Source organism: Ruditapes philippinarum, unplaced genomic scaffold (genome assembly GCF_026571515.1).
Source record: "Ruditapes philippinarum isolate M1 unplaced genomic scaffold, ASM2657151v2 ctg1913_1_1_1_1, whole genome shotgun sequence".
Classification (NCBI taxonomy): domain Eukaryota; kingdom Metazoa; phylum Mollusca; class Bivalvia; order Venerida; family Veneridae; genus Ruditapes; species Ruditapes philippinarum.
In genome coordinates, this window is record NW_026860906.1 from 178,212 (window position 1) to 200,486 (window position 22,275).

At 32.7% G+C, this 22,275-nt stretch overlaps 1 protein-coding gene across 2 annotated transcripts; it reads right to left on the reverse strand.

Annotated features, from left to right (window-relative positions):
* Positions 1 to 1,445: 1,445 nt before the first annotated feature.
* Positions 1,446 to 22,074, reverse strand: LOC132713878 (deacetylase EF_0837-like). Of its 2 annotated transcripts, none has more exons than XM_060696584.1 (6): positions 21,574 to 22,074; positions 20,750 to 20,866; positions 19,444 to 19,594; positions 3,135 to 3,214; positions 2,424 to 2,657; positions 1,446 to 1,865 (listed from the first exon to the last, which is right to left on the reverse strand). In XM_060696584.1, exons 1-6 carry the CDS (start codon positions 21,848 to 21,850, stop codon positions 1,483 to 1,485), a joined length of 1,242 nt encoding a protein of 413 aa, XP_060552567.1. In that variant the 5' UTR covers positions 21,851 to 22,074; the 3' UTR covers positions 1,446 to 1,482. The 2 variants fall into 2 exon arrangements, with proteins under 2 accessions (XP_060552567.1, XP_060552566.1); XM_060696583.1 differs by lacking the exons at positions 1,446 to 1,865; positions 2,424 to 2,657; positions 3,135 to 3,214 and adding exons at positions 16,739 to 17,412; positions 17,923 to 18,156; positions 18,657 to 18,736 and having other exon boundaries at positions 21,574 to 22,068.
* Between the last annotated feature and the right edge of the window lie 201 nt (positions 22,075 to 22,275).

Below are 22,275 nucleotides of genomic sequence, written 5' to 3' on the forward strand. Positions count from 1 at the left end.
CGCGGTTTTAATCACAACTGTTTTTCTTTGCATATAACTCTTATGGGATGATAATATATGGCTAAGTGTAGATAAAATAAAACACATTTGTTTTACTTTATATTTATTGATTTAAAATTAAACAATCATCTGGAATAAAAACTTTTAACATCATTAAATTAAAAATTGAAAAAGACATTACTACTTAGAGGGTATTCCAAATTGTTTTTTTTTTTTTTTTAAATATGAAAATTAACATATCTTATACCACTTGAAAATATTGAAAATAAATCCCGTATTGATAGAAGAGAAACCTTGGATTTCTGGTCATTGTATTTTTCTTTATTTTTATTTATTTACTTTTTTTATTTTTTCTTATCTTTTTATTTTTCGTTTATTAATTTATTTTTTGCAGGCTTACTGCGGAAGATATGTTTTACTGCAGTGAAGAAAGTGCTTACAGTGAAAATACGGAAAATGAAATAAGCATTTCATAAAAAATCATGAGTAAATACAAACAAGAGCAATCAGTAATCACATGTGTCGCCTCATGATGGCCAATTTCATGTTGGGACAAAATTTGTGACTGACAGACAGACAGACAGACGGACAGTGCACAACTAGACTTGGTACTGGTCATTCCTGTTAAGTTTGGATAAAATTGCACCAGTAGTTTATGAGGAGTAGTCCGGACAAACTTTTGTGTATCTGGCAACACACAGAAAAAAACACCTTTTTATCAAAGGGCTATAACTCGGCCAAAAATCATTTAACCAGAAAACCCGTGCAATATGCGCAAGGACTTGAGCTACAGATCAATCCTGTAAAGTTTCATTGAAATTGCATTAGTGGTATAAGAGAAGTAGTCCGGACAAACTTTATTATTAAAAAATATATAAAAGGGCCTAAACTCTGACAAAATCACTGAACCGAAAAATGCTGACAATATGCACAACTAGACTTGGTACTGATCATTCCTGTAAAGTTTGGATGAAATTGCACCAGTAGTTTATGAGGAGTAGTCCGGACAAACTTTTGTGTATCTGGCAACACACAGAAAAAAACACCTTTTTATCAAAGGGCTATAACTCGGCCAAAAATCATTCAACCGGAAAACCCGTGCAATATGCGCAAGGACTTGAGCTACAGATCAATCCTGTAAAGTTTCATTGAAATTGCATTAGTGGTATAAGAGAAGTAGTCAGGACAAACTTTAAAGTTAAAAATTATTAAAGGGCCATAACTCTTACAAAAATCATTGAACCGAAAAATGCTGACAATATGCACAACTAGACTTGGTACTGATCATTCCTGTAAAGTTTGGATGAAATTGCAACAGTAGTTTATGAGGAGTAGTCCGGACAAGTTTTGTGACGGACGGACGGACAGACGGACAGACAGACAGACAGACGACGGAGAAGTGATCCCTATATGTCGCCACTACTCCGTAGAGGCGACACAAACAGATCAGCTTGGTTGAAAACATTTCCGTCGAGGTATATCTTAATCTTTAATCAATGCCCTCTCTAAGTTCCCTAGACTGATTTGTGTAGTAACTGGTTTCGAACCAAATCCTGCTATGACAACAGGGTGTTCCTTACCCCCACGCCATACTGAAACAGGGACTATCCGCTTCTTAACGTGTCTCATTTGTCCGATACAATCTTCAATACTGACGTCACAGTCATCAATTCTTAAAATAGAAACGTCTGCGTCGTTTCCTTTCAATAATGATCCAATGGAGTTTAGCATGTATGCGCGCGCAGGTGATGACGTCACACTTTTTATGATTTCGTTCAGTGGCATACCGAGGTGAAGAAACTTTGTCATTATCATGGGAAGGTCGTATGCAGGTCCTTCTTGGTTCTGAGTGTGAAGATCACTGCCTGAAAATTAAAAAAAAGTGAATATTAGAATAATGATTAGATTTCTCTAAATAAAATCCATCGGCAAAAAGTTTTGTAGAGTAAAGCATGACTAAAGTATCCATATTTCGACACCTTAAGGTAAATTTTCGTTTTTTATTGTATAATTTTATACACATCCTAATTTCGACTGTCCTACATTTTGGGGGCTTTTGAATACAACTACTTAAACAACACCTAAAGTATGCCATGTAACACATTACACATCTAATTCCTTCTGAATCCGTTATTCCGACATGGTGACCCTAACTTCGACACCCTTATTGTGTTTAAAAAAAAAAACAGAAAAAAAAGGAATTTCAACACTTTTGTTAAAATTTTACGGCCCTACCATATGAACGAATAATTAAACTTATTTGCTTGACCAGACGAATATTACTAGCTGATTTTTTTCTGCCATAAATGTGCATGCTACAATATATCCTATAAACAGACTTCACAGTGAAATAAAAATAGACGTTTGTAATGAAACCTGTAATGAAATACTTAAAACGTTACAAACGTCCTAAAATCTTATACCCAAAAGATCTGGCCAGAAATTCTGTTTTGTAGCCATTTCAGCCACAGTCCAGTTGAAAGCACCCGCACCATGCCCGCAGTCAAATAATACACCACGTGACCTAGCATCTATGACGTCACTATGAATTGTTTTAGTTTTAGAATCCAAGATAGTGCTTTCATATCCGTGGTATGTATGTGTGAAAATGTCGCCAGCCTGGAGGTCCTTGGGGCAGCCTAGTTTGCCGGGAGATGCTGTCAAATTTAAATAACAGATTTCATCGACAATTCATCGTCGGTTACCCATGGTATATATTCCGTACATGTAGTATGTACGGAATATAATTATACCTTGGCTTAAGTATGTCCGGAATATTCACCGTAGGTAAAACCAATTATGCTTTTATCTGATTTAAGACAGGCATCAAAGAAAGAATTTCTATGAAAATGTATTTAGATTTTAAGAAGAGTGAAAAGATTCAAGTAACTTTGTACATTTTATGTGCGAATAAGGAGTAGTTTTGTATGTTTATCACAATATCTCTTCTGTGTTACTAACGCAGTATGTTAATTGCAAGTGTTGTTTATGTAAAATGTGTAAAACTTTCTTTTTCTTTCTTTTACTTCACAAAATTTTACTTTTAATAATAAGCATGAATATGGTGTCGTGCTGCTTTAGGGAACAGCGATAACTATATAATTAGTATTCTTATGAAATTAGAAGTAGTTTACTTGTTTGTGTGGGTACTGTTGAGTCACAATGATGCACCATCAGTGGTAACCCGCAACGTTTGGCTGCCGATAACGCCCTTCTGTATATACCAATAAAACAAAAAATAATATTATAAGCCGGGTTATACGGTACACCAACATAGTTCATGTCCCATGGCGAGTTTGCAGCTTTACTGGTTGAGGAAGACCTCAGTTGTCTCTATGTATATTATTTCAGGCACAAGCGGGCGCCCGAGTAAAAGAACATTACAGAAGTCTCTTAACTGGTCATATTCTGAATAATTATCTAAAAAGAACGGGAAACGCCGAAATGAAATACCAAATACTTCGGCTCGTCGGGACTTGCAGAACATTTCGTTTGCAAATGGAACGGGCTCGTTTGGTTTCTCGTTTGTTCACGTTACATAAAATGTGCGTTTAAGAAAAGTTCGAACTTTGCAAGTATTCGTAAATGTAAAGATTAAACAACAATATTGCTTTTTAATATAAAAATGACATAATTGTCAGTAAAGGGAGGTAAATATATATAGAATTTTAATTTTTTTAGCCGCTTATGTCTCCCTTTTTCTTTCTTTCTTTTTTTTTAGGGAAGGGTTTTCCGTTTCAAACAAATAGGTTTTGTAATTTATTTGACAATAGAAAATAACAATTTTACTTCTTGCTTCATGTAAATCATAAAAGTCCATTTTTTTCACGAAATATATGACTTTTTTATTTTCAAGTTATTAAGAAGAAATTTCAATATCAGAAGGCATACCTATATGCTTCTTCTTCTAATTTCGTCCCTTATCACATACCGAAGACTGTAATCTGACCTTGACACCAACGATGACGTCACGATTGGCTTCTATACACTCAACGCAAGCGTCCTGGTTAAGAATTGCGAGTGTGTCCGACTCTCCTCCGGGCGCTGTAGTAAATACATAGAGGATATTGAATGAGTGTAAGTTCAATACTGAATTTATTGCACGAGTTGAATAAAATTATATTATGCGAGCCTCTGGCGAGCATAATATTATTTTATTCAACGAGTGCAATAAATTCAGTATTGAACTTACACGAATTTAATATTCTATTTATCACATACCCAAAATAAAGACCGTTTAAAGTAAAATAAGAGTCATTTTTCATTGACGCGCCCATAGTATAACGCTATCATTTAGCTTGTCTTTACACTATGTTTGTTAACGCTAATGACGTCACGTCAAAATATATGCACGACCGTTCAATACCATATTTACGGAGTCGCAAAATCGGCACGGGTGTGTGATAAAAGATTTTACTAACACTGATGAGCTTGAATATGGCATGTGAAAAACGCCATCTCTCGTGCAAAAAGGTGTCCGAAAACTACGGAGAAAAGGCAAGAGCGGTTTTGTTTTTTTATTGGGGGCGGGGGAGGGTTGCTTATCTTTTTTTTCTAGAAAATGGTCTAACTAAGAAAATGAATCCGAACACCAATATCTTTAATTCAGTCGTTAACGCTTTACAGACGTTTAAAGTGTTGTTTACGTGACGTCACAATGTAGCGCCAAACAGCACGTGCAAAACAATCAAATCAAGTACGCTATTTAAATGTCACAATCGAGTTAAGTTTTACATCTATTTCACTTTTTATAATTTGTATTTCGCTTGAAATATTTTAGAGTGAAATATATAAACAAACACAAACAAAGTTTTATCAACGTTTTCAAAATTCGTTATTCTCAAAATGTTTTTACACACGGTAGATTTAACGACAGTTTTTTCAACCCACTTGAACAGCCTATAAAGAACGTTTCTATGGGAAACTCTGAGGCGAAAACAAATTTAACCACCAAACATGAAGTCCAACTTTATAATAATAATTATATTTTTCTTGACGTGTTAGAATGGAAATAGATACTAATTATTCGTGCATAATTGTATAATAATGCACATTTTTCGTTCAAATGTTTTGTAGTTAATCACTCAGGCCTGTTTCTTCTTTTGTTCGGATCTTTAGTCTCACTAACACTTGAAAGGTGAAGGTCATATAGCGTGACCTTCCCGGCAGGGCCGACAAAATTTAATTTTGACTTACTTGTCCGTTCTTATTTGAAATATATCTTAACTAGTCTAGTCCTTATGATATCTATATGAGCCGCGTCACGACAAAACCAACATAATGGGTTTGCGACCAGCATGGATCCAGACCAGCCTGCGCATCCGCGCAGTCTGATCAGGATCCATGCTGTTCGCTTACAAACCCAATAACAAGTAAAGAAACTTATAGCGAACAGCATGGATCCTGATCAGACTGCGCGGATGCGCAGGCTGGTCTGGATCCATGCTGGTCGCAAACCCACTATGTTGGTTTTGTCGTGACGCGGCTCAAATAGTAAATTTTTGAAATGTTACACTTGTGCGTGCAGTCTGTGGGACAACCTTGGCACTACGACAATTGATTTGTGCCGTCTCTGATTCCTTGCATTGTTTCGGGGTCGGGCGAATGAACTACTTAGTTGAGCCACCGACCTCCCTAGTGTTATTCAAGTTTGCTTCCTCACGTGTGAGAATCCAAAGTCCTAAGTTAGTTTCATAGCAACAGCGGCTAGTGACAATTGATAGTCAAAGTCAGCGACTCTAACCAATCGACCGAGAGGCCTTTGTTACAAAGAATATTGGTAAGAATCAAAGCACTGAATGTACTGATGGGGAGGCTATGACAGAATGTTTCAGACTTATAGTTTCTTTTCTTTTTGCTTTAAATGTGCTGTTATTTCAATTATTACCAAAATAAGAAGATATGCACATTGTGTCATTTATCCATACTGTTGTGTTCAACCATTCATATATATGGTTAATATGGTTGACTATTCATTTTGTTAATATTCCAGAACATTTCATTGAGGTCTACATTCGGACTGCTAATCCTGCAAATTTTGAAAACCTAAACTGTCAATAATAAATGACATACCAGAAAGTATGACGACTGTTCATTATAAGATAACAATAACATTTTACAACTGACTGTTCCTTATCAAAATATTCTAGGACTGTTCATCATAAATACTTAATTTCATTTTAATATCATTGAATGATAATAACAACTGCAAGTTATGCAACATTTTTTATTGAACATAAAAATTATACATATTTACATGTCATGTACCATAATTGAGATCAATAAGATACTGTCTTGTGATGAGTATTAATATCCATGCTCTACGGACAGAAAGATGTCTTCTTCCGAAGCAAATCTGGAATAGAATCACGTGTTTCAGAAAATTATTCCCATTTCATTACTCGTCGCTGACTTTGACGGCTTCGGATATTTATTAAAACTAAATATTTCTTGAAAAAATACATATCTGCAAAGCTTATTCAAAGTTGAATCAACCTAAGTGAAAAAATTGATCAGGAAGTTATTATCTTCTCTTTTTTACCGCCAACACTCAACCAACTTATGGCAGTTAATAAGATAGATTCTACATGTATTTTATTAAACCTCACTAGCTTGAAATATAACTGCGGAAAATCTATTGTTAACAGGGTGTGCGGTTATTACGTAGGTTTTCCCTGTCGACCATTTTCCGCAAATAGATGAGAACATCGAAGCGTCAGTGCTATGAATGGTGTTATAAATAGCGTGTTTTGGAAGTTTTTTTTGTTGATAAACTTCTCCATAATCCCTCCAGAGGCGTGCACGTCGCGGAGAATGCACACGGCAGGTCAAGGTCAAGTCATCTCAAGTACCAGAGGTGATTGTTGTCCTTTTTCGTGACTTACTCTGGAGGTTTGGCGCTAAATGAATGCCGTTTTTGTTGTCGTCAGTCAGAAAGTTTGATGCCTTGCCAGTATTGTCCGTCTCCTTTACCACCAACGAACGAAGAATGGGCTACCAGGAAGATTCGGCTTGAATAAGACGTCCTCAATTCTATAATCTCGGACATATGGTTATTCCGGCCCCGAGTATAAATAAACTTAAAACACACACACTTTTGTTGAAAACAAAACAAAAAAAAACAACACATTTCTGTAGTATTTTTTCAAGTGTTTGTAAAATGAATACGAAATTCCTCTTATGTCGCCGATTATTTTTAGAAACATAAACATATAAGTTTTTTATTTGATTTATTCAAATAAACATTAATCACTTCAGCGCCCGCAAATATCGTTTTCAAATTAAAGTTTCGTAAGATATTGTTGATGAATTCCCGATGCTAAACTGTAAGTCATTCGTATATATATATATATATATATATTATATATATATATATATATTATATATATATTATATATATATATATGCGTTTTTTTGTTTGTTTTTTAAGCCTCTTATTTTTTAATTTTTTATGTATCTCATAATCTGTATTTGAAAAATTTGAATTTTATTACACATGGACTAGCAAAATTATTAGATGCGTTGCCCTAGAATTGAATAAACTTTCTAATTAACACAATACGGATCATTCATTGATTGAAGACTGATCTTTGCGTCTTTCTTTGAAATAAATAATTTCCTTGTAAAAACATATTTGACCACATATTTCTGTCATTTAACTGTTCACTTTACAGCTATATGATATGGCGGTTTTATGAAGCGTTTTCCGCGTACAGCCTCCTAGGGTGTACTAATAATTTTAGTTTTCCTTAGTTATCACGCAAGCACGATCCATGTCTCTGATGTAAGCGACAATTACCATTATTTGTCTTTTAAAAAATATTAAGGACTATAATGGTTAATATCAACAAAAGAACATGCATGATATTGAGGACTACGGTGTTGCAACGTTTCTAGTTAATGACCCGTCATAAACAGTTTGGTCGCTGCGTAGTAATTGGAAAATTGTTATCAAAAATAATAAAAATATTTGCAAACCTAATAAAAGCATTTACTTATTAATTTTCATTTATGCTTTTGTTAAAAAATTATTGATAAAATTATTATGTAGAAGGGTTTTCATACCAGAACTATTTATTACAGACGTACGTATGCCTTAAACCTGATTACCGCGGCAGTATGACGTCACGGATAGTTGATTTTTGAAAAATAACAAACAAAAATCAAAGAATTTTTCAGAGAATTTATTATCTGATATGAAATTAAATGAATGAAAATATTTCATATTGTAAATGTCTGTGATGAGTGAACAGTCAGCTTAGAAAAAATCAAGGTACTATTTTTTGACCTGATTACCGCGGCAGTAAGATTTGACAGATGGTATTAACATTGGGTCGGCATAGCCTCCCCAAAAACGTATAACTCGGATGTAAATTATCACTTAACTGTTCTTAAACACATATAAACACACATATAACAATAATTAGTACCTGCCCCTGCGCATCCTGCCGCAGCAAGGCCGTGCATGGCGATGTGTAACAGGCATCGAACCCGCGTCTTTGACCGATCAATAATGAACTTCCGTAGCCCAAGAAATGTCGTGGCCCCTAATTGAGAAAAAAACAAGACACAACCTGTCTTTTTTAAATCCTCTCCTCTTTTGTTAACGTTATGAATTGAAATCGGATTAAGCAAATGAAAGTAACGTTTCTCTTTGTGACTGACGTGAATTTAAATAAGTATAGTAAGAATAAGTCGATATTTTAATAAAATAGAGAATACGTATGACTGTAACATTGGTTCTATATACATCAACTCATTGCATAAAGAATACAGATCTTAACTAAAATTTACTTATCCTCAAATAAAATATGTTAATAACAGAAATTTATTGACATCTAAGCAATTCTTACTGAATATGTCTAATTTGAATAAACGAATGAATAATCTATTTATGGGAGGCTGCGTTCCCTATTACGAATCAAGTAAAATTGGTCTTTTATTTACAAAAAAACTGACAATATATATTCATGTTATGACCACATATAGTGTGTAGAATTTTGAATATAACATTATTTGCTTTGTGTTAAGTCAAAACATGTTTATTCTATATTTAAAAGAGACTGTGGATTTTAAAGCACATCTTTAAATATAGAAAGAGAGCCATATGTTGATTAATACATATACTATGTTAAATATGTTATGAGTTATAATAATTTATTAAATTCCAATACATTTCAATTTTTCAAAAATACATTAAAACCTATCTATACCTGAACTTCCAGCGTCAATTATAGTCGTCACACCACGTGACAAACACGCTTCATCCGGGTTAATTCCTAATGGCGTAGCGTACTGGTAACAGTGCACGTGCGCGTCTATTAAGCCTGACGTCACTATAAGACCAGTTGCATCATACGTTGATTTAGAATCCAGCTTAAGGTTTCGCCCCACATCAAATATCTTACCATCTTTAATAGCCACGTCGAGAATGTCATCTATTTGATTTCCAGGATCGATAACTCGTCCGTTCTTTATTATAATATCCATGATATTTAATGTATACCTAAATTAACACTACCACTGTGTAGACACTAGGCGTGTTTAAACGTGAATTTGTTGTCTTATCTCTACACGGTCATATCAAACGAGATTAGAATCGTTACAAATTTGAAATTTAACTGACCTCTGTGCTTAAAATCAAAATAGATCAATTCATGAACATGATTTAAAGTTAAAAACTTTACAATGTTTAAAGTATGAACTTTGTAACTTACGTTTACTGCACACACATAAACACATTAAATGCCTAGATTTAGTTTTGTAAACATGTTGGTTTGAATGTTTATAAACAGGGCAAGTAGTCATAGTTATTTATAGTTATAGTATACAGATATGTTTGTTTTTTGATATGTGTATGTTTCTCGATATGTAAAACAGGTAGAGATAAAAATAAAATGTATTAAAGATACATTAAGAATTTAAAGTGAAATAAATTCCAAAGTTGACTTTGTGTTTTCGTATTGACAAAGTTAACTTTATCACATACATGTAAGGTACTGTATATTATAATTATAGTTTATTAAGCTTTAGAAATCAAGGGCCGTCATACATAATCATTCCTTTTGCTTGATATATTAATTGTACCTAGATTGATGTTAAATGTGTAAATAAACTTATCTTTCGGTGTGAATATTGATATTGTGTTTCGTTTCGACAAGATGAAGATATTATTATAGTTAATTAATGTTAATATGATAACGTTGTCGAAGGACATACAGTTTTATAACTAAAACTAAAAGAATAATATATGAAACATTGTTATATTTTGAATCCATTTTAAGTTCAAATGATACTTTTGATAAATATAAAGACGATTCATCATAGGAAAATCAAAAGGGAATATAAACACGTTCTTTGATACAAAACCAAATCAATGTTTGATTATTTTTATAAGTGATCAGTAAATTAATGGGACAACATTAACCTGAGATTTAATCTACCAACTGATTCATAGTGTGCCCTTCGATTTTAAATTGATGTTTGTACTATGTTTTGTTATATATATTAATTAAGAGGGCGGTAACCTAGTGGCTAAGGAGTCTTTTTTTCTCCCAACCACCATATAGGTCACTACAATAATATACAAAATATACAAAAACTTTTATCACAGTCCATGCTTTAGATAAATATGTTTAACTTATCTGTATATTAAAGATCCTGTAACACAATTTGTATGGTTTTATATCATAAATATAATGCTCAAATGAAGATTTTATCATACTGTAAGTTCAAAAAAAAAACAAATATTTGTTAAGATATTACCGAATTTGCATTTTCTTGGTTAATAAAGGGAGGTAATTAGAAAACGTCAAGTCAAATTTTTCAATAAGAAATAAATGCATATATTTTAATGATTACATTTAATGTGGACAAATTACTTAAACATATATAACCTGTAGTATAAAACATGCAGGTAATATTAGAACCAACATTAATAACTTTCTTTCTTACCCCTTACTTTATTGTTGATTATAATATTTCATATTTCATTTGCAAATGTTAAGAACTTATTTCGAGATTTAACATTTAAATGAATATATATTTTATTATGAAATGATCTCTCTGGTAAAGAAAAGTTACAACTTATATATGTAATTTTGTTTTTGTTGTTACCAATGAGTAAGACGTGTGTTGTGACAACAATACTTTGTTATTGACTGACCGGTTGTTTACATTTACAATTTACAAAGATAGCAACACCCATAAAATGAGTAACAACTAATAAAAACGTTATTGTACTACAGTTATTGTTGATTTGTTACTGTTACAGTCGCATGTTTAGTTATCATTACCGAATATGCTCGGAGCGACACCATAAAAATATTTAACTCTTAAAACCTTAAGATTATACCCACGAGACCGGGTGCAGACCAAGAACGTGCTTTCTGATCATGGTCTACATTGTACGCTATTCAGTAAGTTTTTTCGTATTTTTTTAAGGCAAATTAAAAAGTTGAATGGTTTTATCTAGATTGAAAGATGGACGAGTCTATTTATTGGTATTTACGGGTAGTCTCTTATCTGGATAGGGGGGGGGGGGGGGGGGGGGGGGGGGGGGGGGGGGGGGGGGGGGATTGATTTAACGGGAGAAAAAAGACGTATTTTCTCACAAAAGTTACCAATATCATATAAAATTCATTACCATGTATCAGTTTTCAATTAGTTTTCTCTTCTGCAAGTGTGGGCGTCGGTGGCCAAGTGGTTAAGGTCGTTGACTTTAAATCACTTGCCTCTCACCGCTGTAGGGGTTCGAGCCGGCCAAGTGCCGTCGGATTATTCATGAGAGAAAGCTGTCCAGCTAGCTTTACGGAACGTCGGGGGTTCTACTCATGTGCACGTTTGTGTCTAAAATAATGTACAGAGGGGCACCTGAGATCTTCCCCCCCTCCCACCAGTAAAGCTGGAATGTCGACAAAAACCCCAGTGTTTACATAAAAGATATATTCTAAAACAAAAATAATTTAAACAAAAACTTTTTTACGAACATTTAGTTCCAAGGGACGTTGAAAATTGTTTTTCATAATGATAGGTATGTATAATTTAATATCGGCACATTGATAAGAAATAAAACAATTTGTTAACAAAACAATAACCGATATCATCTATTTATGTCTTTAAGATTAGATTTTCTGCTTAAGCCGGTGCTAAGGGGGGGGGGGGGGGGGTGTTAGAAAAATATTGTTTGCACTCTCATTGTCTCATACGAACAGTCTCAATCCAACTGAAACTTAAATTTTCATTTTTTTCTTTGCCTTCAAGGGATCTCCAATTTTATTTTACATTTTTACATTTCGCTGCATATCATGTATTATTCTGATATATCTTAAGTATGACGGAGAGAAAATACGACATGGCACAAGCCAGCCATTATACTTCAGAAAAGTGTTCCAGACAGATGCTACAATTATACCTACTATTGTACTTGTAACATTACGTTCATATCTCAACAATAATTTGTTGAAGATTGAGTACCGCTCAAGCCGGTGCGTGGGGCCGTGAGGGTTTGACAAAGTGATAATATAACGATCACATCTCAAAAATATTTTGTGACAATTAAGAAGCCCGTTTCAAACAAAATATGCGATACGTTATAAACAATGCTCTTCCTCATAAAAATAAGTTTTCTTGCCATAAGACAAAATTTAAATGTCATTTAAAATAAGGGGGTGTTTAAACATATGGATTTAATGCATTTATAAAACAATTAAAAGTGTACTCTAGTCGGTAATTTTAGAAATTGTAAATTATTCTAATTGGTTATGATAACAAAATGTAATTCATCAAGGAAGATTTCATGCATTAAAATGTGGCTGTATATAATTGAATGACATCGTGTTAGACGTCAAAAAATAAACACATCATGACAATAACTGTTATATGCATGTTTGCGGGAAATTTTATATATAAAAAATAATAATTAGCAATAAAATTGTGAGGTCTAATGTAATTTTGATGACTCAGCATTTTTTGTGAGTTAATGTGATATTTCTGTACATGTCAACTTTTATAATTGATTTATAAATTATTTCAAAATGTTGTACAGACAGACTAAAACATTTAAACCTGTTGTTATTTTTTTCTACAGTGAATGTTTTATAAAGGTAGTAATTGGTTAAAAAAATCGACTTTGTCAATGTTCGCAACTAACTTTGTCATGTTTTCGGATTTTTTTTCGTGAAATGATATGATCTTATTTCTTTATGCAGAAAGGATTTTTTCTTACACTTCGTGTTAGTGGTATGCCAAGTGTTACTAAATATACAGAAGTATAAATAAAATGATTGATGAACTAATTTTTTACTGTCTTGTTCATGCTTTTAAAAATAAGGTATTGCCTTTACTCCTACTAAAAATAAAAACTAAGGACGTCGTATGAGAGAAACCGAACTTTCACAAAGACATATTTTCTATAATTTAAATGAGGTTTGTTGTTTTTTTTTGTTTTTTTTTTTGTTTTTAATCTGTTTTTATTAACTAAATTTATAAGGGAATATGCTACAGTCATAATATATATTTCCCTTGCATAATCATGTTCTGAACCAACTTAAATGTTTCCATTATGCATAAGATGAATGTTTTACAGCAGCTTTTTACAAGGTACGCAACAATATTCAAGATAAATTTGGTGAAGATAAAAATGAAAAAAAAACTGTGAATGACTTATTAATGTTATAACTGTACGGTAGCTTTCCGTGGCAAAATAAAAAAGCAATACACATATCTATTTCCATTGTAACTTGTTTACAACAAAAAACAACAAAAAACAAATAATTGATAAAAATAAATACGTTAAACCACATTGAGCGAAGAAGTAATAGTCCTGACGTCATCTGATTTATATCAGACGTCATAGATACTTTTCATATTTAAACTCACATTTGAATTTTCTATAATAATATAACTTAGATTGATTTATTATTGTATCATTCCATGTTTGAACGTACTGATCACGCAGCCTTTATTTTAACATTGACATATAATTCATATCAAGGTTTAGAGAATTCCATACGTAGCTATATCCAAGACTATCAAGACGATGACCTAGTAGACATGGTATTATAAGGTAACAAAGCACATTGTTCCAAAAAATATTTTATGTACTAATGACCCTGGATATTTCATTATATTTAACCAGTATTTAAGAGCACGTTCTTTACATATAACAGATAAAGGAAAGCGACCAAGCTCACAAAGCACAGCAGCATTGGAAGTCGGAGGACGAACACCAAGGACTATTTTACAAAAACGGAGATGCAATTTGTCCATTTCTCTGCAGTTATATATTCCCCCAGACTTCAGAGCCATACAATAGTATTGGAACAACGCGAGAGTCGAATAGGGACAATTTAGTTTTAATGTCTAGTTTTATTCTACTAAACATGGACAACAAATTGTTATATGCCTCCAGAGCTTGGTCGCTTAAAGTTTTTACAGCATTAACCAATAGAACCAGTATAAAAGAATTGTATAACAAGATAACAAAATGAATCAACTATTTCAATAGGCCTCATTATCAACAAAACCAGGTATAGTTATGTCTAGATTTTTCTCTTTTCAAAAAATAACATATTTTGGTTTTATTTAAATTAATTTTCAAACCCAATTTTCGTGAATACTCATATACCTGGTTGAGCTGGAGTTGTAGACTTTTCAAAGGATTGGTAGTAAATAGTATTTATGATAAGGCATTTTTTCAAATTGTTTTCGCTGCCGCAAAAAAAAAGATATACAAAGACATCCAATGTTTGAGGCGGATTGTAAATTTCATTTCATTAATTATCTTTGTTTATATTTTTCATTGTATTTATTTATTTTATTTTATTTTATTGATTCCAATTTTTTGCTACTGGGAATGTTCGTAACCACTGCCCCATTGGAGCCTATGTGAAAAAAAAACTGCATTGATATATACAAGGTGTGAAAAAAACTCGACCGATATACAACAGTCGAGTTTTTTTTCATATATGAATCAATAAAAAGACTGTACTGCTATATATCAATACAGTCTTCAAATGCATGCTCATTGAAGTGTACTGAGTATAATGGGTTAGTAAGAACAAAGGAAAAGTTCCAAACCATGCGATAATGCACTTGAATGCCCTATATGTTTGATAGGGAAATAGTATAATATATAAAATAAATAAAACAAACTAATACTTGACAAAATGTTTGACAATGTAAAATTTGTCATCTCACTTTGACATAATAATGACCCTAAATTACATCATGTAAGATAATGTGTATTTTCTGTTTAACAACATTACCATGTACGTGTATAAATCAATACATTATTATATATAAGCAATGTGGTGTATGAAAACAATTAAAAACAATCAGCATTTTCTACTTAACAAGGTCAAATACTGGTCACACAGCTGGGCATTTCTTGATTTTTTTTTCTTTTTGTATAATTTTTATCAAAGTTCAAATTCTGTACTTTTTTATTTTAGTTTGTAACAACTTGAGCGATTGACCTTGATGACGCGATAATTAATGTCCTCTTTCATATATGTATATTTTCAGTCAATTGCAACTTTCATTTGTTCCCTTTCAGAAAAAAACAACAGATAAAGAGGTTTTCATTTTCAGATACTATCAAAAGTATAGTTTGAAACGAGTTAATGTTTGATTTTGGAATTTGTCATTAAGTTTCGTGATGTATTTTTAGTATAAAAAATATCAAAAGAGCTAAAGATAAAACAAATTCTTAAAAAAACGACGCTCAAAATGGCAAAATCTTAAATGGTACATTTTAGGTTTGAATAAGCCAGTGTTAACTTTATTGTACCGTCTATCTCCCCCTAGTACCGTCTCAAATGAAAATGGTGAAATAAACAATTTTAAAAGATGTGTTCAAGTTAATGTAACAAATGTATTCACTCAGGTGTTCAGAGCTGTATTACGAAAATTAATTTTACAAAAGCATCATTAAATCGGCGATGTATTGGTACGTTATGACTGATTTTTATTGCTAAAATGAAACAAATTTTGACAGATAGAAATCGCGTAAAAATAGACATTATCATTGCTTAATATGATTAAGATTATTTAAAATAATTGATATTTATAGCAGTTTTTATGTGTATGTGTAGGACTCTTCCCTGACTTACCTTTATAAATAATTGTTTTTGAACGCTCGTTCTTTAATTAATTCTGACCACCGTTAACGCGTGGGATGTTATAACAATGATAATTATAACAACAACAACAACAAAACAAAACAACAACAATAATTACAATAATAAAGTAAATTGGATAGTAATAGTGAAAACAACATCCGAAAGATTACTATTTATACATGGCGTATATGAAACGTTTTTTTTATTTGTTGTTTTGAATAGAATTTTACTTTTTATTAGTTTAATTATAACTCAATAGGAAATGCTTCGAATTAGAAATACATGGTGAGGCGTGGTTACTCAGTGATAATTGATCTCGGACATTTGATGTGTAATGGTCACTTGTCACATGGTATTATAAAACGGGCACTTTTGGCAAAAAAATGTTTTTAATCAAAAAAACATAAATGTTATTTCATAGATCTTATTGCAAATGTTTTATTGAAAATACAGATTGATATATCAATAGTCTTAAACATTACTAATATGTGATTAAAAAACCGCGGTTTTAATCACAACTGATTTTCTTATCTCTTATGGGATGAAAGTATATGGCTAAGTGTAGATAAAATGAAACACATTTGTTTTACTTTATATTTTTTGTGGTATGAAAATTATCATATCTTATACCACTTGAAAATATTGAAAATAAATCCCGCATTGATAGAATAGAGACCTTGGATTTCCGTTAATTGCATAATTATTTCTTTTTATTTATTTACTTTTTTTGCTTTTTATTGATTCATTTTTTGCAAGCTTAATACGGAATATATGTTTTAATGCAGTGAAGAAAGTGCTTACAGTCAAAATACGGAAATTGAAATAAACATTTCATAAAACAATCATGAGCAATACAAAAAAAAATCAAGTTGGTTGATAACATTTCCTGTTTTCCATCGAGGTATATCTTAATCTTTAATCAATGCCCTCTCTAAGTTCCCTCGACTGATTTTTGTAGTAACTGGTTTCGAACCAAATCCTGCTATGACAACAGGGTGTTCCTTACCCCCACGCCATACTGCAACAGGGACTATCCGCTTCTTAACGTGTCTTGTTTGCCCGATACAATCTTCAATACTGACGTCGCAGTCATCAATTCTTAAAATAGAAACATCTGCGTCGTTTCCTTTCGATAATGATCCAATGGAGTTTAGCCTGTATGCACGCGCAGGTGATGACGTTACACTTTTTATGATTTCGTTCAGTGGCATACCAAGGTAAAGAAACTTTGTCATTATCATGGGTAGGTCGTATGCAGGTCCTTCTTGGTTCTGAGTGTGAAGGTCACTGCCTGAAAATAAAAAAAATGTGACTATTAGAATAATGATTAAATAGAATATATGGGCAAAAAAATTGTAGAGTAAAGTATCCATATTTCGACACCTTAAGATAAATTTTCGTTTTTAATTGTATAATTTTATACATATTCTACGCAGTGTAAAGTGTCCTACATTTTGGGGGCTTTTCAATACAACTATTTAAATAATACCTAAAGTATGCGACGTAACACATTACAAATCGAATTCCTTCTGAATCCGTTATTCCGACATGGTGAAGCTAAATTCGACACTTTGAAAAAATACATAAAATGAATTCCAACATCTTTGTTAAACTTTTACGACTCTACCATATGAACGAATCATTAAAGTTATTTGCTTGATCAGACGAGCATTGCTAGCTGATTTTTTTCTGCCTACAATTTATCCTATAAACAGACTTCACAGTGAAATAAAATAGACGTTTGTAATAAAATCTGTTATGAAATACTAAAAACGTTACAAACGTCCTAAAAATCTTATACCCAAAAGATCTGGCCAGAAATTCTGTTTTGTAGCCATTTCAGCCACAGTCCAGTTGAAAGCACCCGCACCATGCCCGCAGTCAAATAATACACCACGTGACCGAGCATCTATGACGTCACTATGAATTGTTTTAGTCTTTGAATCCAAGATGGTGCTTTCATATCCATGGTATGTATGTGTGTAAATGTCGCCAGCCTGGAGGTCCTTAGGACAGCCTAGTTTGCCCGGAGATGCTGTCAAATTTAAATAACAGATTTCATGATCTATACGCAACGACAATTTTAATGACAAATTCATCGTCGGTTACCCATCATGCATTGTATATATTCCGTACATGTAGTATGTACGGAATATATACCGTGGCTGAAGTATGTCCGGAACATTCACAGTGGGTAAAACCGACGATGTGACAAATTAAAAAAAATGCTTTTATCAGATTAAAGACAGGTATCAAAGAAAGAGTGTTTATGAATAAGTACTCAGATTTTAAGAAGAGTGAAAATATTCAAGTAATAATGTGCATTTTATGTGCGAATAAGGACTGGTTTTGATGTTTATCACCATGTCTCTACTGTTACGTTAATTGCAAGTGCTGTTTACAATGTGTAAAACTTTCTTTCTTTTACTTCAGAAAATTTTACTCTTAATAATAAGCATGAATATGGTGGCGTGCTGCTTTAGGGAACAATGATAACTATATAATTAGTATTCTTATGTAAAAGAAGTAGTTTACTTGTTTGTGTGGGTACTGCTGAGTCACAATGATGCACCATCAGTGGTAGCCCGCAACGTTTGGCTGCCGATAACGCCCTTCTGTACATACAAATAAAACAAAAATAATATTATTAGCCGGGGTATACGTTACACCAACATAGTTCATGTCCCATGGCTTCCAGCTTTACGGGTTGAGGAAGCCCTCAGTTGTCTCTATGTATATTATTTCAGGGACAAGCGGGCGCCCGAATAAAACCACGGTCCGTTAAAGAACATTAAAGAAGTCTCTCAACAGGTCATATTCTGAATAATTATGTAAAAATGACCGAGAAACGGCGAAATGAAATACCAAATACTTCGGCTCGTCGGGACTTGCAGAAAATTTCGTTTGCAAATGGAACGTGCTCGTTTGGTTTCTCGTTTGTCCACGTTACATAAAATGTGCGTTTAAGAAAATTTCGAACTTTGCAAGTATTCGTAAATGTAAAGATTAAACAACAATATTGCTTTTTAATATAAAAATGACATAATTGTCAGTAAAGGGAGGTAAATATATATAGAATTTTAATTATTTTTTAGCCGCTTATGTCTGCCTTTTTCTTTCTTTTTTTTTTTAGGCAAGGGTTTTCCGTTTCAAACAAATAGGTTTTGTAATTTATTTGACAATAGAAAATAACAATTTTTTACTTCTTGCTTCATGTAAATCATACCATTTTTTTTTTTTTTTTTTTTTTTTTTGTTCACGAAATATATGACTTTTTTTCTTTTGAGTTATTATGAAGAAATTTAAATATCAGAAGGCGTACCTATATGCTTCTTCTTCTAATCGTCCCTTATCACACACCGAAGACTGTAATCTGACCTTGACACCAACGATGACGTCACGATTGGCTTCTACACACTCTACGCAAGCGTTCTCATCAAGAATGGCCAGTGTGTCCGACTCTCCTCCGGGCGCTGTAGTAAATACAAGATTTTACGAACCCCTGATGAAGCTTGAATATAAATAATCTTAACGTCATGTGAAAAAAAAGCCATCTCTCGTGCAAAAAGGTGTCCGAAAACTGCGGAGAAAAGGCAAGAGCGGTTTTTTTTTTTTTTTATTGGGGTGGGGGGGGGGGGGGGAGGGTTGCTTATCTTTTTGTTATTCGATAAGCTTTGGGTCAAACCTACATATTTAAAATAACGTCCGGAGTCCGGAGACAAATAAAACAGAAAAACAGAGGAATATCTGTGACATATTTCTACTTTCCTTCATAATTAAAATCGCCAAGCTGTTTTAATATGTACTAATATATAGAAATTCAAAATCTTGCAATTACCAACAAAGTACATAATTACATAATAAAATCAGTACAGAAATTAGATAACAAACATCTCACATGATCTGAATATTTTCATTAGCAGAACGTGACAATGCATAAACGAAAGTTGAAAACTGAATTGCAAATATTTTGATTAATAACACATTGAAAACTATGACACATAAAGGTGAGATAAGGCAGGTTCATGGCAGTGACTATGATGTATCAACTACTTATTGTGCTGACATATTTTAATAAACATCTCACAGTAGTAACTTACAAAGAAAAGTTTCATAATTATGTAAATAATTAAGATGATTTTGTTTCTTCTTTTATTTGGATCTTTAGCCTCACTCATACTTGAAAGGTGAAGGTCATTTGGTGTGACCTTTCCGGCAGGGCCGACAAAATCCAATTTTGACTTAATTGTCCGTTCTTATTTGAAGTATATCTTAACTAGTCTAGTACGTATAATATCTAAATAGGAAATTCTTGAATTCTTACACTTGTGCGTACAGGCTGTGGGACAACCTTGGCAATACGACAATTGATTTTTGCCCTCTCTGATTCCTTGCATTGTTTCGGGGTCAGGCGAATGGACAACTTAGTTGAGCCACCGACCTCCCTAGTCTTATTTAGGTTTGCTTCATCACGTGTAGAATCCAAAGTCCTAAATTAGTTTCATACCTACAGCGGCTAGTGATAATTGATATTCAAAGTCAGCGACTCTAACCGTATCACTCGGATGTAAATTATCCATTAACTGTCCTTAAACACATATAAACACAAATATAACAATAATTAGTACCTGCCCCTGCGCATCCTGCTGCAGCAAGGCCGTGCATGGCGATGTGTAACAGGCATCGAACCCGCGTCTTTGATTGATCAATAATGAACTTCCGTAGCCCAAGAAATGTCGTGGCCCCTAATTGAGAAAAAACAAGACACACCGATTCATTTTAAAACCTCTCCTCCTTTTTTAACGTTATGAATTGAAATCGGATTAAGCTAATGAAAGTAAAGTTTTACTTTGTTACTGACGTGAAATTTAATAAGTATAATAAGAATAAGTCGAGACTTTAATAAAATAGAGAATATGTATGACTGTAAGATTGGTCCTATAAACATTAAATCATTGCATAAAACAATACAGATCTTCATTTAAATTACAGATATACTATACTTATCCTTAAATTAAATATATTTATAACATAAATTTATTGACATCTAAGCAGTTCTTACTGAATATGACTAATTTGAATAAAAGAATGAATAAATTATGTAAGTGAAGCTGCGTTCCCTATTACAAGTCAAGTAAAGTTGGTCTTTTATTTACAAAAACTGACACTATATATTCATATTGTGACCACCTATAGTGTGTAGAATTTTAAATATAACATATCAACTTTGTGTGAAGTCAAAACTTGTTTAGTTCATATTTACGAAGAGACTGTGTAGCAGTTATCAATATTTTCTAATTTTTAAGCATATCTTTAAAATATAGAAAGAGAACCATATACATGTATTTATTTATGTATGTACTATATTAAATATATAATAAGTTATAATATTTTATCGAAATATTCCTATACATTTTATTTTTTTCCAAAATACATTTAAACATTTCTATACCTGAACTTCCAGCGTCAATTATAGTTGTCACACCACGTGACAAGCACGCATCATCCGGGTTAATTCCTAATGGCGTAGCGTACTGGTAACAATGCACGTGCGCGTCTATCAAGCCTGGCGTAACTATAAGACCAGTTGCATCATACGTTGATTGAGTATCCAGCTTAAGTTTTCTCCCCACATCAAATATCTTACCATCTTTAATAGCCACGTCGAGAATGTCATCTATTTGATTTCCAGGATCGATAACTCGTCCGTTCTTTATTATAATATCCATGATATTTAACGTATACCTAAATTTACACTACAACTATTTAGACACAAGGCGTGTTTAAACGTGACATAGTTGTCTTATCTCTACACAGGCCTACCAAACGAGATTAAAATCGTCACAAATTTGAAATTTAACTGACCTCTGTGCAGGCTTTAAAATCAAAATAGATAAATTCATGAACATGATTTAAAGTTAAAACTTTTCAATGTTTAACGTATGAACTTTGTAACTTACGTTTACTGCACACACATAAACATATAAAATGCCTAGATTAGTTGTAAACATGTTGGTTTGAAAGTTTAACAGAGAAAGTAGTCATAGTTATTTTTAGTTAGTATACAGATACTGTGTATCTTTCTTGATGTGTGTATGTTTCTTCATATATGTATGTTTCTTGATTTGTGTATGTTTCTTGATATGTAAAACAG